Source organism: Bicyclus anynana, chromosome 12, assembly GCF_947172395.1.
Source record: "Bicyclus anynana chromosome 12, ilBicAnyn1.1, whole genome shotgun sequence".
In the NCBI taxonomy this organism is placed as follows: Eukaryota; Metazoa; Arthropoda; class Insecta; order Lepidoptera; family Nymphalidae; genus Bicyclus; species Bicyclus anynana.
Window position 1 is genome coordinate 3,070,388 of NC_069094.1, and position 19,728 is coordinate 3,090,115.

A 19,728-nucleotide genomic window follows, 5' to 3' on the forward strand; every position below is an offset into this window, starting at 1 on the left:
ATATTTCAAATATAAAATTACAACACAGAGCGTTACAGGTAGCGATTCTGGCCTCTAAGAAATACCATGTTTTTTACATTATGTAAATGGAATACCAACGAATGTCTTATAACTATGTTATATTCTACATTCTTTTTAATACAAAGACGTAGAACAAAGTTTTTCAGAGTTTTACACTCGCAGTCCAATATGATTACTTAATGACATGGTCATGATTTGTTTCAGTTGGAAAATTCTGGTGATCCTTTAGAGTTCGACAATGCGCAGTCCTTGTCATATTGGACCTGTGTGTACTTTCTCATAGTCACCATGTCCACTGTAGGTTACGGTGATGTGTTCTGCCATACTGTTCTGGGCAGAACGTTTTTGGTTTTTTTTCTCCTCGTCGGCTTGGTAAGTTTCATTCCCTTATACTTCTGTACTAACTATAATAATTTACTGTGTACCTACTCAAAAGAAATTTAAACTCACTACTGTGTCTTTAAGTTCAATTTTGCAAGGATGGGCAAGTAAGAGTATAACTATTTAAATACACATATCGCAGCCAAACTTTACTGTATCAGAGTCTCAGCCGAAGGAGCCAAGAGACCAGGTCTCGTTACGCGGGCACTTGCGATTCCTTGCATTGAGCCGTAATAAATATTAACAAAGCAAAAGGAAATTTAACGATTCTTACCATATAATTAAGATTACCATAATAGCTCACATGGGACTTGGTAGAGATCTGTACTTACTGGTTGAGCGCACTCGTGGAATGACCGTAAGCCTGTTAGAGCACTCACTAGAGCATGTGCGACCCGGCCGGGAGCCGTCGTCGCCGCTCCGGCCGCTCGGCCGCCTCTGGCCACCTCCGACGCTTGCGAGGAGCCGCCGTCGTACGAGACGAGCTCCCCTTCGACCGATACTTTGCATGGATGTTTTGTTTTTCTTTTGCTTTGTTACGTGTCGACCGCCGCCGCTCCGCAGCAGCGGTCTGCCGCAGATCCCGCAGCGACGGCACCTCGCTCCCGCGGGCCCGCGCCGCGTCCCCTCCTCGCGTGCATGCGCACCTGTGCCTGGCTGTGTTCAGTTGCTCACATCACCGGTAGACACACACCCGTTCCTTTTCTTTTATTTTCGCTCCGCCATCGGCCTCACTGACTCCGTCATAGCGATACCGAGACGAGGTGGGCATTGTCGTGCACCACACGACGGTGTGGTCGCAGACTCCGTCACCGACACCGTGGTCTGTTGCAGGCAATGTTCGCTAGTAGCATTCCCGAAATTATAGAGCTGGTAGGAAGTAGGTCCAAGTACAGTGGCGAGCTGAAGCGCGAACACGGAAAAAGGTATCAGTTGATGTACTCGTTTAAGTCGAGCGAGAGGACAGCGCCTCGCCGCCCGCGGGCGGCGGGGCGCTCCCTCTCCCACCGCTTGCTCAGTGCCGTCAGATGTATTGCGTCATCTACTCGCGCACACCCGCCCGCCCCCGCCCCGCGCCGGCCGGCCCGTGTGCGCGCACTACCATGCGTCTATACCGAATGCCCGTGTTAGTTTAGTTCCGGCGATACCGTTTCTTTTTAAGTTCTGTTCATCGATAGCTAGCCCGCCTTGCATGCACCCGCGCTCCCCGCTTGCCCACGCTCGGCGCCAGGTAGCTCGGCACGGCACCCAAGTCCCGCACGCACACACGCAGACACACAGCCTAGCGCGCGGGGTCGCGGCCGGGCCGGGGCGGGGCGCGGGGCGGGATCTCGCTCAGCTCGCGTGTTTGCTGTGTATCGTAGGCTGTGTTCGCCAGCTGGATCCCCGAGATCACGGAGCTGGCGGCGCAGCGCAACAAATACGGCGGCCGGTACAACAAGGACGTCCGCCGCAGGTACCCTGCTCACGCCCCCGCTCCAAGGGCCTCCTGTCACGGTTTCGATCTCACTTGGTTGATTGAATGCGGAGTTTGCTAATGAAATTTATTAATCCTTCACTAGAATCGGTCTCTCGGTGCCGTGGCGCATGCTCGAAGAGTTAGCTCCCGGCGGCCGCGCCCCTCTCCCGCACCAGACAGGCGCGCGGTCGACCGACGCACTACTACATGCCTTTTTCGTAAATCACACTCGAGATACCATTGAGCTTTTTAATCCTTCTAACGAGACTAGATCAGGAGAGAGCCGAAGTAACGTTGTGTAATGCTGTCGATGACGTAGTGTTTGGTTTGTTCGCTTGCACACGACGCCTGTGCCACGCTGTAGCGCTAGCTCGGCACCGTCCGCGACACACAGCCAGTGCCGCGCGCGCGCGCGCTCGCCGCCGCTCGCCGCCGCCCGCCGGTCGCGCCCGAGCCGCGGCGAGCGCGCGCCGCCACGACCACCACCGACCACCGACCACCACCACGAGACTTGAATGTGAATGTCTTGTTTTGTCTGTCGGCGTTTAGGCGATATTTGCCAGTTGTATCCCAGAGATAATTGACTTAATCGGCACTAGACCCAAGTATGGCGGCACCCTCAAGAATGAGCGGGGACGCAGGTGAGCCGCAGTCTTCACTCCGTCCGTTGAATGTGTTCCGTGTTGTAAATCTATATCTTCCTTTTCCTCTCTTAGCACGCTTCTGTGTTCTCACTTTATCTTTGCGGGGCGCGAGTCCCGCGTGTTGTCTTTGTTTGAGTCGATATTGATTGTATTATCTATGAATTGTTGATTCAGTTGACTAGAACCAGCAGATAGTGGCTAGTGTACGCTCGTGACATAGGTATATTATTATTTCTGTTAGTGTACGTACGTGCGTAATGAGGAATGTTAATGGTAACGTAAGCTTAGTTGGGCGAGTTGATGTTGAGTGGTACGTAGTGCGTTGTTGGAGCCCGCCCCGCGGCGCTAGCCCTGGCTCGCCCCTCCCGTCCCGTCCTGCCTGCACGTCTATGTACTGTACGAGTAATGTTGACCCTCTTTATCATATTTTGTAACTTGTAATGTACTTTGAGTCGACCCTCGGTTGTTTAGTGTAATGTATTTATTACGTAAACATTCATAGAGCGTGGCAAGGCTGTGTGCATTGAGGACATTAATTTATTAATGCCAACTTAGCTTAGTTCTCGGCATACCATCCGTAAATGAAATCATCTTAGCCAAGAGACTACACGAATCATTCATACAGAGTTTTGAATTGATAATTTTTGAAAATTATTTGCGAATTTATGCAGCCATAATGATGTAGAGATTTGTTACGTTTTATGATCAAAATGAATTCAGTTCCTTTGCCACACCTTAGATGAATACATAGATTGCATGATGTATTTAGTTGGCAACTTATTGTTTGAACTAATTTTATGTTTCCAATTACTAATCTCTCTTCAGTGTTTGTCGCGAGTGAAACGTTGCTGGTCTTGTGTTATACTTACGTTCTGTACGCATCCACAGTCCACACACGACCTCCACCACCGTCTCAACATTTACTACCAGTCTTACTTACACCCACACAACTTTACCTCACGTACCTCACGTACCTCACGCCGTGCCTAACCCCTTTGATTGAACTTATAAAGAACTGTATCTCGATCACAATTTGAACGACCCCATTTGTAATTCATACAGACATACATTGTATTTTTATTATTTTAAGCACAGTACTGAGAGGCAAGTTATTGTGTATCGTCTCGCTTGTTATTATTTCAATGTAAATTATTATCTAAAGACAATTCCAAATGTTCCTGAATATTGTGGGATCCAGTTTGGGTGGAAGATTAAAAGCATGTAATCACACGTTATTAATTATTGTCTTTAGATCTGACTATGACATTCACCTTGAAGTCATTCTTTCTTGACCTTAAAGAAATATCAACTCCACTGTAACTGTAACTGTAACTGTAACATATGAAATCCGTCCTGTCTTTGTGTATTCGCTTTGGATCTAAGAAACTGTTGCGATAGCCCCTTGTTCGTATTATTTTATTATTATTGTTTTATTTTTGTGTTTCAATAGTGCGGTAGATAGATACATACCCTGAACGAAACTGAGATTGTTCATTTATTTTTGGAATACTAGTAGCTTTTTTTACAATAACAAGTATTTTATCTAAATCATTGTTTTCTCTGATCCGAGCAAATTTTTCTATAATGCTACCACAAATTAATGAACAAAGCTAATTGTGAATTATATCGAAGTTTTAAATAACAAAGTCTTTCTTTCAGTTACATTTGTGTAAGTTTACCTACATTAATAATTTAGCTTGTAATGTTTTAAAGCTGTTTTGTAATGTTTGTGATTAATTGAATCGGAAAGGAGACTTTGTTGTTGTTTAGATGTCTCACGCTTAAGTCATTTAGTTTTGTTTAACATCTGGTGTGACTTCAGTCTTAATTTGATAATTTTAAATTCTAGGAGGTCCCGGACGTTAGACAAACCTTCGAATTGCTGTACTTCTTCCTTCCTATCTTTATTGTCAGAACTATGCTTTTGTGTAACTTGCTTTTATGGATACATTAATTAAAAATTAAAGCAGTAATTAAAGACATTTGTGCTTTGGAAACTTTGAAATTTTGAGGCTATTTCTCTTAATAAAATTTTGTAAATTAAAGTAAAAATTAAATGCTAAAAGAACTCAAAAATTAAATTCGCTTTGTCTGCTTCTTCCGTTACTTTCATACAATTATTCACAGTAGATGATTTCGTATTGAACTTTAGTATGTATGCTATAATATGTTTGTACGTTTTCAGGCATATAGTTGTATGTGGTCACATAACTTACGAATCAGTGAGCCATTTCTTGAAAGACTTCCTACATGAAGATCGAGAGGACGTAGATGTTGAGGTTGTTTTTTTACACAGGTAATATAGCTAACTTTATTAATATTTTAATATATAAATTCTACTTTTAAAACTTATAATATATTGAAAATTTTAAATGTTTCTGAGGCTACAGTTGAACGATGTAGTAGACAAGAATTGATTTGGTATTAAAATAATGACGTCATATTAGTATTACACACATCAGTATCTAGCCTCAAAGAAAGCATTATGGATACTAAGATAGGGTGAATATACAAATATATAATAACACCCAGACCCTGGAAAAGCCATGCTCATCACACAACCCTTTTTTTAATTGTGTGCATTAGATGCAAAAACCAGGTCACTAGCCACTGCGCTGGACGGCCGTACGTAATATTTGATTTGAGTGCTATAAAAAATTTGTTGCAAAATATCTCTATTAGTCACTTCCGAAAATGCTTAACGCTTATTTATGAACAACTTTTCATTGAATTTTTTTCTGTCTGTTTGTCTGGACTAGTCTCTGGAACGGCTGAACCGACATTAACAGGACCTTCACTGGAAGGTAGACGAAGATACTGAGCAACTTGGTTCTCGCAGGATTTGTGAAAACCTGAAGCGAATGAAATCGCGGGCATGTGAATAAAATGATTTTTGTGTGTTGGATATAAAGCACATATAAATGTGCAACGCTTGTGTATCTTGTGCGAGCGTGGTGAGTCATGGGGTCAACGGCGCTTTCAGAAAGGAGCCTGACTTAGAGCTGGAAGGTCTCCTGAAGCGCCACTACACCACCGTGGAGTTTTTTCAGGGTACAATGATGAATGCCGTGGACCTTGAGCGAGTCAAGGTTAGCGTACGAGTCTAGCGCTGGCAATTAGTTACCGCACGGCCCTACTTTTTATCATTGATACGCGTCCGATCGAACCAGTATTTTTATTCATTTGTCAATCGGAACTTTTCTTATGTAAAGATGCTGTTTCATAGTCACAGTAGGATTTATCACTTTGGTAATTTGATCTTGTGGTTCCTTTGATGCAATCATTGCTTCACGGGGGGTCGAGCGTTGCCCGGCCCCGCGCACGCGTATGTCGACCTAGAGTGCATGCAGCGGCCCGCCGGATCCGGTCCGTAGTTAACTGAGCGTTGATGGCAGGAAACCACCCGACCTGGAGCTCGAAGGCCTGTTCAAGAGACACTTTACAACTGTGGAATTCTTTCAAGGCACCATTATGAATCCAATCGACCTACAGAGGGTGAAAGTAAGTAGCACTGCACAATCCACGATGTGACCTTTTGAGCGTGGTGTCGGTTTGAAGCTGTGCAGACTTTCCCATAGACGTAGAGCGATGCTCGTTCTATACCCTCTCAGACGAGACGGCGTTCTATCGTTGGAGTGTACAGTTCCCTTCTTGCCGTGACCTGGGCTGTGTGTGTGCTATCGCTGTGTTGGTGTGGGCCCGCGAGCGTGGCCCGTCTCCATGTGTCTGTTGTACCTAACCTGGGTGTTGTGTGCGAGTTTGCCCATGTGTACTCTAAACAATCGATATTAACTACTCGTACTGTACACAGTGCTAACAAACTAATAAAAAAATAATAATAATTGGCATTAATGGTTGCCGCTGAAAGAGTTTCCGTTACAAAATTGGCTTTTATTTAGTAGATCGAAGTACAGATGTCGATTGTCGATATTGTCGAGTGTTTACGGTAAGTCGTAGATGCATGGCTTGGTTACGGAATGGCTTGCATGTCACTTGTACATTTTAGGACCATCTGCTTCTTCTTAGCAAATAGTGATACTATTGAGATGGCTTATTCCACTATAATCCCAGTCTATCTCCCATTTTGAGAATCACAATTTAAAAGAGTTCTTTATGGTAATCAAAACAAATAATCTACCAAGAGAAATGTCTTATTTTATGAAGGCTGAAACTTTATCAGCGTATAATCTTACCATAAGTAAGTATGGTAACCAATTATGTAGTTTGAATTCTGGTGGATTTTGAAGGAATTAGGTTTTGGTTCCAGACCACTAACCATCCAAGATAAAAGATTTTATTCAATATTTTCCTCGGCATAATATGAAAAATCTAGCCCCCAGTCACTTAGATTTGCTGCAACCCTTCAAAAACACCGTTAAAAATTTACTTTAAGGGTTGCCACTGAGCTAAAGGTCTGGCGACTGAAGAAATGATTTCTCATGATATCCTGCAAAAAATATCAAAAAAATACATTTTATATTTGGACAATTAAGGATCTGGACTATTAAAACCCCCTAGCTTCCATCATAATTGGCTACCGTATTTACCTTTGGTGAAAGCATGGGCTGACTTTTCAGCTTTCATACAATGAGGAAGGCTTTCGTGGTTGTTCCAGGCTTACGTTCTATAACTTATCTGACAAGTTTTCTATGATTCTACTTGCTTTATGGAATAAGTCATCTAGAGCCACAGCACAATACGTTTAAATTTTCGCGTTCCTTATGTTTCTGATTTTCTGAATCTATGCAAATGTAAATAGGGTGTTATTGAATCCATAACTTGCCCCTAAATATCCTAATGTGTTTTGGCTCTATGCGTCTGTTTTGAGCGAGTGTAAAAATGGAAACTTTGTTGACTAATCGGATTATTAAAAGATAACTTTAGCTATTAATAATCTGATTGGTCGATCCCTGAATCTCTTATTTCTACAACGCTCGTCTCTGCTTCAGTAAAATCCCTAATAGCTTATGGTAATTTGACACTTTTAGTTGTTGTTAAAGAAGGTATGAGTATTGAGTAACTATTCTCTTTTCTTCTAAATAACGTAGGTAGTAAAATTTACATCCTAATTGACTGAATGATAATTATGACCTATTTATTAAATTATAGCTGACTATCGTCTTTTTCGTGTAAGATATTTTGGCGTGTTTAATTAAGTTAAAAACCACTGAATTGTTACTAATATTTATGTCCTTTTGACATATCAAAATTTCTCTAATCTTTTTGAATTAAAAAAAAACTGTCTTTTGAACATATCATACCAGTTTTGCCTTTTATATCCATAATACACACAATTTAATCATATTTGTTTAAATTTCTAAGTAAGAATCTATCTACCAGGTATTTCTTCTGTTGCAAAAATCAAGTCCATAATCTACATTATGTGATCCTAATTTGAGGAAGATTGATGTCTTATAGTACAATATTTTTACTAATTCAAAGCAATTTTGATTAAATATTATATAAAATACATAACATTATCAGGAAACAAAATCTTTAAAGCAAAATACTCGTAATTAATACTTGTGCTAATATTTAGGTGCACGAGGCAGACGCTTGTCTAGTACTCGCCAACAAATACTGCCAAGACCCGGACGCTGAGGACGCTGCGAACATCATGAGGGTTATATCCATTAAGAACTACTCCGACGACATCAGGGTTATCATACAACTGATGCAGTATCACAACAAGGTCAGTTAGAGGTCACTCTCAAAAATAATAACTTTACAGTTTGCTTTCACTTCAAAGTTAAAATCCCAGCGCCGTCTGTTGAAGAAGGCGTCTTTATTATGTCCTTTTTACTGCAAACTGATACCTTATGCTTTTATAGCAAAAATCCTTCCTTTTAAAGTACCCTATGAAAGCTAATCTATAATGTTATCATACCTAAATGGGAAAAACAACATCAAAGAAATTTGAACATTGTAATGCTAGAACTTGATTTCATCTGACTGGGTTTTCATTTCCTTTTAATATATCTTGATAATTTTAATGTATTGTCAAAATGTCTTGTTTACCTAAACTGTCACCATAACATATACACATGAATCAATTTTCTGAATCTACACACAATATACTAACTATACTACGCAAGAAAACACATTCCAACTATATAGTCAAATCTATTCGGGGAAGACCGTCTGTATTTGAATGTAGTGGTAAGATGACAGACCAAGCAAGTTTGTGTATAACCTGATTATTATTGGTTTCGTTAAAGAACGTTCCTTCGTCAACGCACTTCCTGTCAACTAACTACTGTCAAACGCTTATCTGTCCACCTCCACTACATCCAATCAAAAGCCAAACAGACTTCCAAAAGTAACAAACTATAACTTTGTTCTCTCTCCAATTGTAGGCGTACTTATTAAACATTCCATCCTGGGACTGGAAGCAGGGAGACGACGTCATTTGCTTGGCCGAGCTGAAGCTGGGCTTCATCGCGCAGAGCTGCCTGGCGCCTGGTTTCTCCACCATGATGGCTAATCTTTTCGCTATGCGAAGTTTTAAAACGGTCAGCGTTTTGTTCATTAACTTGACATTATATGTTTCCATATTTTAAAGTTATAAGAACAAGTATTTACCTATTAAACAAGTATTTTTAAATCTTATTCTTCGGTTAAAGATGGACTCAACACCAAGAGGTTATGATTTAGATTCCTTCCGTTGGACTATTGTTGTTATCTATTTCTACAGCAGTCTTTATGACTAATGAGGAATTAGAATGTTGATAATATTTGAAATATATAGGTAACTAAGTATATTTTTAATAATAATTTCTGTGTATGTTCGATATCTAACAAAACATGCGGAATTTTCGCAGTCAAAGAAAAAGGTTAAATGGAGATATGAATACAAAAGGGGTACCGGAATGGAGATGTACACCGACAATCTCAGTCCATCTTTTAACGGGATGCGGTTCATACAAGCAGCGGAGTAAGTGCGAAAAGAGATCGCTTACGGCTGTGAGGCAGTCACATGAACCGATTAGTACCGGTTCAATTACATCCGACATCGTGGCCTATGAAAGACGTCACTAACTCGAAAAGTTCCACACATAGCTTCGTTTTTCGCTAGCTTGTCGTCCTCGCAAATGTAGATTCTATGATTAGCCGATTTTTAATGAATAGGAACAACTGTTATTCTAGATTTTTGAAATTGCAGACCTTTACGTTTGATTTGCGGGACGCAGATGAAAATAAATGTAACTAATATAAAGTTTGTGTGATTCAGTTCTTTGCTTGTTTTGCTTTCAGTTGCTTGTGGTAATAAAATACAGTACACATGTCTTTGCCAGCAGGTCTTAATATTCACGCTAATAGATAACTAAATCATTTTGAATTCATATACTAGTAGCTTTCTCTTTTATTTGTATTATATTTTTATGCTGCGATATGTAGAAAATATTTACTCGTTATATCTTAGTGTGTACCAAGGCCTGCTGTTTTCTTAATAGCAGCCATATCGATAAATGTAATATTATTGCTGAGGCAAGTTTTAAAAACATGCTAAATTTTGATTAGGTTATCCATGCAAATGCAAAAGGTAGAGTGCATACTCGTGCTTGAAGGTTCTTTCTCCTGCAAATCAAACAGATTTACATCACAAAAAGTAATCAGTGTTCTTATTTTCTTTGAGATTTTTCAGCAAATGACGAAAATATCGGCTGATTATATAATTTGCATACAATCTCAAACTCAGGTCCATGTTTTCTTGATATAGTTACAGCACAAAATAACGATAGCAGTCCTGATGAACATACTGAAGACTAGAATAACAATAGGTCTGATATAGATTACTAATATAGACCCCCCGCACAATGAAATATTTATTTTCAATGACGTAACAGTGACTAACCATTTCTAAAATTTGTGACCCATGACTTTGCTTATTTTAAATTATGTAACCTTCATAAAAAAACCTTATAGGGATGGTAACCCACATCATTTCTAGGGTTAATACTGCGTGTCTTATCAAGAGAATCCAATAAAACACTGATGGCAAATATGTGTTTGAAACATTCCTGACTCCATTAAATTCTTATTGATAGAATAACAACAATCTTACCCAACTGTTACGTACGATACGACCAAAGCAACTCAACTGACAATGACGATGACGCACAAAAAGCAGTATCAGTATGTGACATATGGCGCCTCCACAACCCAAAGATTGTTCTTGACAAAGACCATTTCAAAATTTGAAAAATTTCAACATAACAAAACCGTAAGTAGACATGTCTACTGAATACAAGAAATTCCTCAGATCACATATAAATAAAAGATAGCAAATTGCCAGAAACCATCACTGTTACGTCATTTTAAGTACCGAGCACTATACCTACCTACCTATAGGAACCTAACCAGGACTGTGATTGGCTGTGACTAACTCGGCACGAGCTTCAGCATTTCTCATTGGTTGATTGCAGTCCCCCGACACTCAAGCTTGGCAGAACGATTACCTCCAAGGCACAGGCTGTGAGATGTACACGGAAACTCTGTCGACTTCCTTTACGGGAATGAGCTTTACACAAGCGAGCGAGTAAGATTACTGGATATACTTCGCTTTCCTGATTCTTTTATCCACACCAAAATTTAAATATATCTGGACCTTTAGTAAAACTTCTTTTATTTTTTTACTATCCATCAATTTTCATTAACCTTTTTAGTATTTCAAATGCAGTCTTATTTAAGCTTATTTATTGTTTAATTTATTTGTTTTGTTTTCTTTTTTGGTAACTAACATGTATATAAATATTCATCGATATAAGCCACCTCAAAATTAAGCAGTATTAATTCTAACTTCTTCTTGACAGCTTTTAATTAATAAATGTAATCCAACTTTCATGATTGGGTACTTGATTCTTTCTAAATTCATTTTCCTTTTATTTATACAATTTGCATATTTGTCTGTGGTGGTAAATTATGTTCTTTGTTATTGGCTCCTTGTATGAAACTGACAAAAAATATTTGCACGCTACATAACATCTGTAAAGCAGTACATTTTGACAGGTTATGTTTTACGAAGTTGAAGTTGCTACTACTGGCGATCGAAATCAAGGGCGAGGAAGGGGCGGATAGCAAGATATCAATAAATCCACGCAACGTGAAGATACATGCGAACACGCAGGGTTTCTTTATAGCGCAGTCCGCAGATGAAGTCAAAAGGTAAAACCAACACCCCTATTCATAAACATGGATTGAGATTTAAAACTCAATTCTCTGCAAAGTAAAATGGATTTCATCACTTCTGTTTAAAGTTCACTTTACTTTGAAGAAATTTGAGGTTTAAATTCTAATTTATGTTTATAAATAAAACTGTAATTATTTGTGATTTTATTCTGGACTAGTATAGACACAATATAACTTACAATCTGAAATCATTTTGTAAAAATTATTCAATATTTCATTATCATCATCTTTATAGATGGATGGACGCTGAACGTACCCCTCTTGTAATGACTTCCAAATACCACGATTAATTATAATATCCAGTCCAGTGTAAAAAAAAACAATTGAAGTTGAACCAAACCTAAAAATCAATTGTATTAATGTGTTATCTTGTTTCATTTCAGAGCTTGGTTTTATTGCAAAGCTTGCCACGAAGACATCAAAGACGAAACGCTCATCAAAAAATGCAAATGTAAAAATTGTAAGTTTCGTTTATTTTATCTATACTATACTAATTGTTTACTTAATTGTTTTCTTTATATGCCATAAGAACAATGACAGAATACCCTTACTTTTTTGTATATTTTGTAAGTTAAAGTTTAATGTAAAAGTGTTTAATATAATCAGTAAAAATAACTACACTCTGTGACATTCTTTCTGGGACTCTCTTAACATCACTTGCTGTGTCTCTGTGACCACAAAACACTTTCTCTATTACTTTCTTTTGTTTGATGTTCTTATCTATGTCACTTGTGTAACACTTTAGGAACAAAGCTCGATGTTGTCTTGTACGTGTACATTAATGATATGTTCGGCTAAACTTTTAGTGACCGCACACCAGCGGAAGGTCGGAGCCGATATAGGTAACTTGCACCACACAATAAGCATACAGATTGACGTTTTTCAATTTATTTTCGTGTCTATATAATTTTGAGTTGCTTTAGTGGTGTTGCGTCCGTTACCTCACTGACTGGATCGGCTGCAAGCCACTCTCGATCCGTGCTCGTTCACACCCTCTACTTAGCGATCATTGTGTTTGTCTGCTCGCTCGTGAATGGATACGCCCGACACAATAAAGCACTTTGACACTTCACTTATGCCTCTTTAAAAACTTACCGCTCTGTTCAGATTTGTTGCGAATCAGAGCGTTCCAGTGCATCATTCAATGTTATACGAACACTGCAAGTGCGTAGCGAAACGTGCTTATTTACACAATTTAGCCTTTTAAATTACACTTTAGATTAATCAGATTATGATATAAATTGATATGGTGCACTCTAAAGCCCGCAGAGGCGTTACTGCATGATATAATGTAGAATTGATACTCGCAGCGCAATTTGCACTTTCATTTCCCGAACACTTAGTTTAAAACACTGTCTAAAATGCAAATCCATGAAAGCATGTCTCAGAATATCAGAGTGATCCGAGGACGCTAAACAATCTCATAAAGGGTGAGCTTTGGAACGATACAAAGGCTTCATAGGACAGTTCCGGCTTGTCTGTGACTAACGCACGGTCGAGAGATCCGGCCGCCTCTCATAATCATCAAACGCATTTAGTAGAATCAATGTCACAATTACCAAGTGTTAAATGTAAGTCATCTATGATGGATATGTTCAATACAATATTCCATGGTGTTGTGAATTTGTTTCTGCTAAGTCCAAGCATCAATTCCAATTCAGTCGATCAGGAGCGTGCATTTCGTATGTGTCAGTGTTTCATTTTTACAGATGTCGGAATGATGATGATGCAGACGGGGATGGTGAAACAAAGTCTTAATACGTATCGAAGTGTCGACGGTACGGAACGTATTGAGTAAACGCCAAACACCGTACCACACAATATTAGTTTTCTTGCATTAACTAACAATAATTGCTCAAAAATATCATAGGATTGGGCTAAAGTATGCTAATTCACGGATGAAAAATACACGCTAATAGAAAGCGGCAATGCTACTTCACGAATTTTAACTGAAATAATGTTATTGCTTACCAGTAATAGAAAAATAAGAATCTTTCGGTGTAGGATTACTATAGAAACACTTTTGGGTACCAATCGCCTGAACCTTACTTTTAATAACATATTAACAGGATTTTTTCTAAATTACTCTTACGGTGTGCGGTGATATTAATAGGGGTTGGTTACCAAAAGATGCTGTACACCTTTGACCATCTAATGCGTCAAATTACATCTATGAAAATCTACGCTTTGCATCTCTGTCTGCATATGTATTTATCTATTGTCTACCTTGTTCCTGTTCCCGTTTCAGTTTATAAACAGGAAGGTAAATGGTAATGGTTGTACATAACAAGTAAGATCTAAACCTCTGTTTCTCGGTTCAGTGGCTACATTCAGGAAAGGCGTACGAGCCGTCCAGATGGTTGGCCGGGCAAGTACGTACCCGTTGTATTGTTTCCTTGTAAATGTCGATGTGGTGTTACGATGCGTCGTTGGTCGCACGCACCGGTTATAGCAATACCGTGTCCTGTTATCATTGTCTTGTATACGTTATCTATGTGCATTTTATACAGCAGTTAGATGTTTCGCCTCTCTATTAGCATTAAACATAGAGAGACATATATTGTGATGTCGTTTTACGTTTTATTTTTGGTCTTGTTGTTACATATTATCAATACAGACATTTTTATTCTAGGAGTATATTTGATCCTTAATGTATCTGCATCGAATAATAAACAAATAGCCCCTTTGAAATTGATGTTGTACCGTCATAGATTTTGCGATTACGTGCTTATAATTTGTTACGATGAAATTTTCTAATTCTTATTCATTTACATAGGGAAAGTTTATTTTAAATTAGATGGCCCCGCCTCCATAGAATTGCAACTTGCAAGGACCTTGCAGTGGTCGATCAATGCCTCAGATACCGTCGATATTTGGTATACGCTACTGTACATCGTGTAAGACTCAGAATTTCATTAGAACTTAAACTCATTAAACTTAGCAAGCTAGAACACTCGGTGCCATCTCCTGGACATCACCTCTTTGAAACTCATTTCACTTCCCACTAACATTTGTCATACTCATTTATTAAAGAAACAATTAATTCAATAACAGAGTTAACCAGTAGAGTAGTATTTAGATACACACAACGCTTGTCAAATGTTTCATGTTGTTTGTTCACTTTAGTGGTGGTAATGTTAGTGTGTTGCATGTGGATGTTTTTGTTTACATTAATTATGATATTATAATCTTAATATAAAATTTAAATTGATGTTTCATTATTGTAAAATATTAAATACATCAGTTTCACCTTTAATCTAATGTAACTTCCACGGTCATGTCTACTTTTAACTTTACAATACTTGTTTTTTGGATATCTTTAAAAAAACACAAAAATCTTTTAAACAATTAAATTTTTTTATATGATCAACAGTTTTAGAGCATCTTCTTTGTGTATTGTCAGTTTAATTAACATAATCAAATGTTTTGATAACTTTTTTTTTATTTTTAAGTAGATGATCGATTAAAATTTTACATAACACTTATCGATTTCGATGAGAAGGTGAAACCGTATGTTTTCTCGTTTTGATTTGAATATAATATGTGTATCATCAAAATGTCATACAACTTTGGTACATTGTGCGATGTGTAGGTCGTTTTATTGAGTGGTGTACTGGAATGCGAAATGTGCTGATGTTTTACAGATGACCACCATCCTCCCCCCACCTTCACGCCGCCAGAGTTGCCCAAGAAGGTCCATGTTCGAGGTACTTCTCAGGCTCAAAGGACTGAGTGATTTTTTTTATTTTCTTTTTGTCATCGGCCCACACATAACAGCCAGATACGCTTACCCATAGGTTTTTAAAAGAAAAAAAAGTTAAACGCACTTAGATGCTTCACCACGCCTTTTCATAGCGAGCACAATGGATGAAGAACAATACGAGAATGACCATCGGAAGGTCTACTTTGCTTCCATCAAGCATGACCCCGGCAAAGACTACCGGTTGAATACTGAAACATTATTGTTAATTCTGTATTGTTATGGTCTACGTGTCTGTCATTTTATAAAAGCTGCAAGTTTGTGAGCTTCAACTTCTAGTCTTAAGTAAGGACGGTAGGCAACTAATGTTTGGATCATGATTGTTTTCGGAGGTTTCAAAATGTGCAGACTCTCAATCAAGTGTGAAACGAAGATTTTAAGGCAAATCATTTCTTATTGTTTAATAAATAAATAAATCGTTTATTTGTCACACAAAAAGGCATTCAAAAAAGTACAAAAACTGGCTATCCTAGCTAGATTCTATGGATCTGCTGTGTTAAGGATTTCATCAGTCATCTCTTACTTACTTAACTTTTTGGCAAACATTCGCCACACACAGGTAAATATGTATGTATATATATAGTATAAACTTTAAGGGCGTTCAAACAATCACGATCAAAACTCCATAGTTGTCTGCTACACCTGGTAAGGACCTGGAATTACAATACTTTCAGCATTTTATAAATTGAAGAAGGTAGCCATCTCAGACTCGCATTATCTGACGGTTTAACTTTGGTATTTCGAACAACGCGGTAACAAAACCCTTATTGAAGATGCTTTTCAGTATTCCGTGGTACAACTGTCGCTTCGCAAGCGAAAACTTCCCGTGCAAAGATTCTAGGTTTCTATAAATCAAATAAAACCTTTACCACGATTCCAAATGCAACTGCAATATAGTTTGTTTGCATCACAATTTCTGTTCTAAGATATTGCAACACCGAATTGGGAAAGTTTCATTGATCTATGCTTCTTGGTTAACTCTAAAGCGGATATTTTCATCATCTTATGGTTTGTATCCTTAGCCTTGCAGACCTCTCATGACATTGCATCTTACCGTATCTTTCAAAATATATGTGATTGAATGTTCTGTAAAAAGCTTCTGTCGTAGATTTTGATGAAAAGCTCTTTCAATTTCAAATGTTTAATTTAATTTACTCTTTGTGTAAACTTAACTTAAAAATAAATTTTCTTTTAAACGAAATATTAAAAATATTATATTTTAATAACATGAACACGAAACAGTTTTACCTGTACCTACTTTAATATTAACAATTATTGTTTAAGGTGAAATCGCTAGAGAACGAGGAGAAGACATAAGTTGTGAGTATTCAAATCTTTACAATAAACTAAAAAAGAAATAAGCAAATGTAAATGACATTTCGACACACCCTCTATATAAATTTATTTTTGAATACTTGGATATAAACTCTAATTTCTAACAAAGTATTTCATAAAAGCTCGTAAATTAAGTTTTACATGTTCAGAGCGCTATGTGACGGAGCTCGCATGGGGAAGTAGTAGAACGTCAGTGTTTCGGATTGAAGGGCATATAGTGTGCCAAATTTGTTGATGACACTCCCATGATATGCGGGCGACGGAGGGAAAGACTGCGGACGTGAAATCGTGCGTGCGGGGAAGTGAGGTGCATCAGACGTGTGTGTTTCATTCATGCCTGCGCGTACCATCGGGAGTGTTACGAACGAAGTTGCCAAGCTATAGTTGCTGGTGTATTTACAACCACAAGCTTTGAGTCTTACCACCTACTTCTCCTGTGATGGAGTCAGGACAACACTTTGTGTCAGGCCACCTGATGAGAAACCAATACTGCACTTTCCAGCGTAGGGTATCCATTCCATTATTGTAGGGGGTAATCTGTGGATCTACTAAACTAATTTAGAAAATTCTTTTACTGATAGCAAGTCACGTTATTTGAGAGTATTATAGGCTAAATTTTATCCCCGTATTCTCACAGACACGGGAAATACTCGGCTAAAATCACGGGGCATCGTTTAACTATAAAAACTTTACAAGATGGTTTATATCCTTCCAGTGATAAACCGCAACCACAGGAGTGCGGCGCCGACAGCTCTCCTGTCTCCGATGGCTAACCAGCTCATGAACACCACAACCACCAGACAGGTTAACAAGGTGAAGCCAAATGTCAACAGAGCACCGCCCGATACGTAAGTGGAATAACATGGTAACTTATGTCTTTTTTGTACCGCCAGCGTCCTTGTCAATAATTGCAGTCCATGCAATATTTTCGATTGACTTTTGAATTGTTAAGTAAAGAGCTTCATTTTACTGACGACACCATAAAGATTAAGATTTTCATAGACAATTAGAGACCTTCAGTTGAAACATAAATTGCATTGACCGCAACAATCTATTGGTGTCAATGCTGTACTCAATATAGAACTCAGCCCCCCCTAGCCAAGTGGTACGTCGATTCTATTTCTACGATCGCTAACACTTCGAAGACTAGAATGATGTGTGGGAATGACATTTGCTATCGAAAGTTCACGTGATCAAGATCTGTCATTCCCATATATTTTTCTAGTTTTCGAAGCGTTTGCGATCGTAGAAAGAGAATCGACGTGCCTATCGGCTGCAGCGGCAATTTAGTTGTTTAGGGTGCATGCATCTTAACTGTCAAAGTTTAGGCTATCAATTTAGGATGGGTCCAATTGACTGAAATGTACATTTTGCGTCCAAGACAATAGCGCAATGTCTTAAATGTAGAAGTGTCAGGCAAAAATTAATTTAGATAAATATTTTGGCTGTCTTTTTATGGTTTTTGCCGTGAATTGACAAACATCAAAGAGCAATTGGTTTTACTGATATTGGCAATTTAAAGTTTTCCAATATATGTGACAAAACTCCATTTTCCAACAATTTCTGGTATGGCATCCGTTCGAACTGATGTTGATCTCGCTGCTTGCAATAATTTAGAAATATTTACAAATCAAGAGTAACGTTAATTATCTCGATATAGTTTTCATATGTGCAGTAATTAATCAAAGAATATGGATACAACCATGCCCTATATTACATTTTTATATATTACAGGTACAAGTTTGTATGTTGGTATCTAAATGTTTAGGGCACTTTGCGGCAGAGCTCATCTGGGGGTGGTTCCTTGTGCTTCTGTTTGAAGGGTTGCCGTATAAAATGGCAGTATGAGGCTTAAGACCTATGCCTCTGGTTGACGGTCGCAAAGCAGTGCATTGTAGGACCTGTATCTAATCTAGAGAGTATTCCCTCAGAGGTTGCTCTGTTATAGACCTGTTCCGTCAATGGGAAACGCAAAAAATACCGGCACAATTATTGAACTGTACCTCTATGCCCTTATGCCAATTATTATTTATTGTAATGCTAAACGCAGTGTAGAGGTAAGAGGCACTGGAAATGCTCCTTCTATTGGCTAGGAGTATAATTATGAAAGAAACACTTTAACAAAGCCTAAAACCCCATTATTTATTTTTGTCATGTCGATAAAAAGTCACCTGCCCATTATTTACGTCTACGCCTTAAATATGAAAGGGAAGGTGGTTTTTTAAATACTTGACAAAACTTCTCCAATGGGTTCATCACTTGACACGCCTCTTAATTACCCAACTTAATTTATGACGAAGGTTACATGTTCAGGTGCAAATCAATCCTTGATTTTTGTTTGAAATGCGTCAATTTTTTTTTTGAAATTGTTTTCGTTTGACCAAAAGTGTAAAGGTTTTAAATGGGTTGTTTTAATGCCGAAAGAACAAATAGCCTGCGTCTATGATTACCAAAAAAATCCTGTAAAAACTCCGTTTATTATGTCAAATTAATATTATTGTTGCTTTTTACAAGCATTTGATGTCTGCTGTTAGCACGAAGTGCACTATGTATGCACGGCACAACGTTATCTATGTCTATCTCTGTCTAATATTTTGTCTCACTTCCACGACTCCTTAAAACAATGGAGACGAAACTCTGGCCCTGTTTGCAGGAATACGCAAGACCAAGATACGAATTACCAAGCCTATCATCTAGCCTACGAAGTGAAAAAACTCATGTAATTTCATAAAATTATATATATCACCTAGATATTTTTCTGGTCTGTAGTTTGATTACGCAGTCAGTGATGTATTTTCTTTCGGTTGTTAGTGGGAATGGACCTATATGTAGTGTGTAGACATTAGTACGTTATTGTCTTGTTTTGTCACCACTTTCGAAGCCCACGAATGGTTTTGTCATGGTAACGAATATTCTCCACATTATGTGTGGTGTGCAAA

General features: G+C 38.5%; 1 protein-coding gene across 19 annotated transcripts in view; it reads left to right on the forward strand.

Moving 5' to 3' along the window:
- The window catches only part of LOC112043486 (calcium-activated potassium channel slowpoke), a 96,455-nt gene that overhangs the window by 67,437 nt on the left and 9,290 nt on the right, over window positions 1–19,728 (forward strand). For 2 of the 19 annotated variants that reach the window (XM_052884883.1, XM_052884894.1), the window contains 15 exons: window positions 226–393; window positions 1,237–1,328; window positions 4,691–4,801; window positions 5,901–6,006; window positions 8,045–8,197; window positions 8,862–9,017; window positions 10,932–11,044; window positions 11,515–11,670; window positions 12,078–12,154; window positions 12,501–12,536; window positions 13,404–13,472; window positions 15,339–15,401; window positions 16,739–16,774; window positions 17,505–17,637; window positions 19,443–19,508. In XM_052884883.1, the coding sequence (XP_052740843.1) occupies window positions 226–393; window positions 1,237–1,328; window positions 4,691–4,801; window positions 5,901–6,006; window positions 8,045–8,197; window positions 8,862–9,017; window positions 10,932–11,044; window positions 11,515–11,670; window positions 12,078–12,154; window positions 12,501–12,536; window positions 13,404–13,472; window positions 15,339–15,401; window positions 16,739–16,774; window positions 17,505–17,637; window positions 19,443–19,508 (1,535 nt within the window). Of the gene's footprint in view, window positions 1–225; window positions 394–1,236; window positions 1,329–1,766; window positions 1,859–2,410; window positions 2,503–4,690; window positions 4,802–5,488; window positions 5,595–5,900; window positions 6,007–8,044; window positions 8,198–8,861; window positions 9,018–9,326; window positions 9,440–10,931; window positions 11,045–11,514; window positions 11,671–12,077; window positions 12,155–12,500; window positions 12,537–13,403; window positions 13,473–14,015; window positions 14,067–15,338; window positions 15,402–16,738; window positions 16,775–17,504; window positions 17,638–19,442; window positions 19,509–19,728 lie in introns of all 19 variants that reach the window. The other 17 variants (XM_052884887.1, XM_052884888.1, XM_052884889.1 and 14 more) reach the window with 17 other exon arrangements.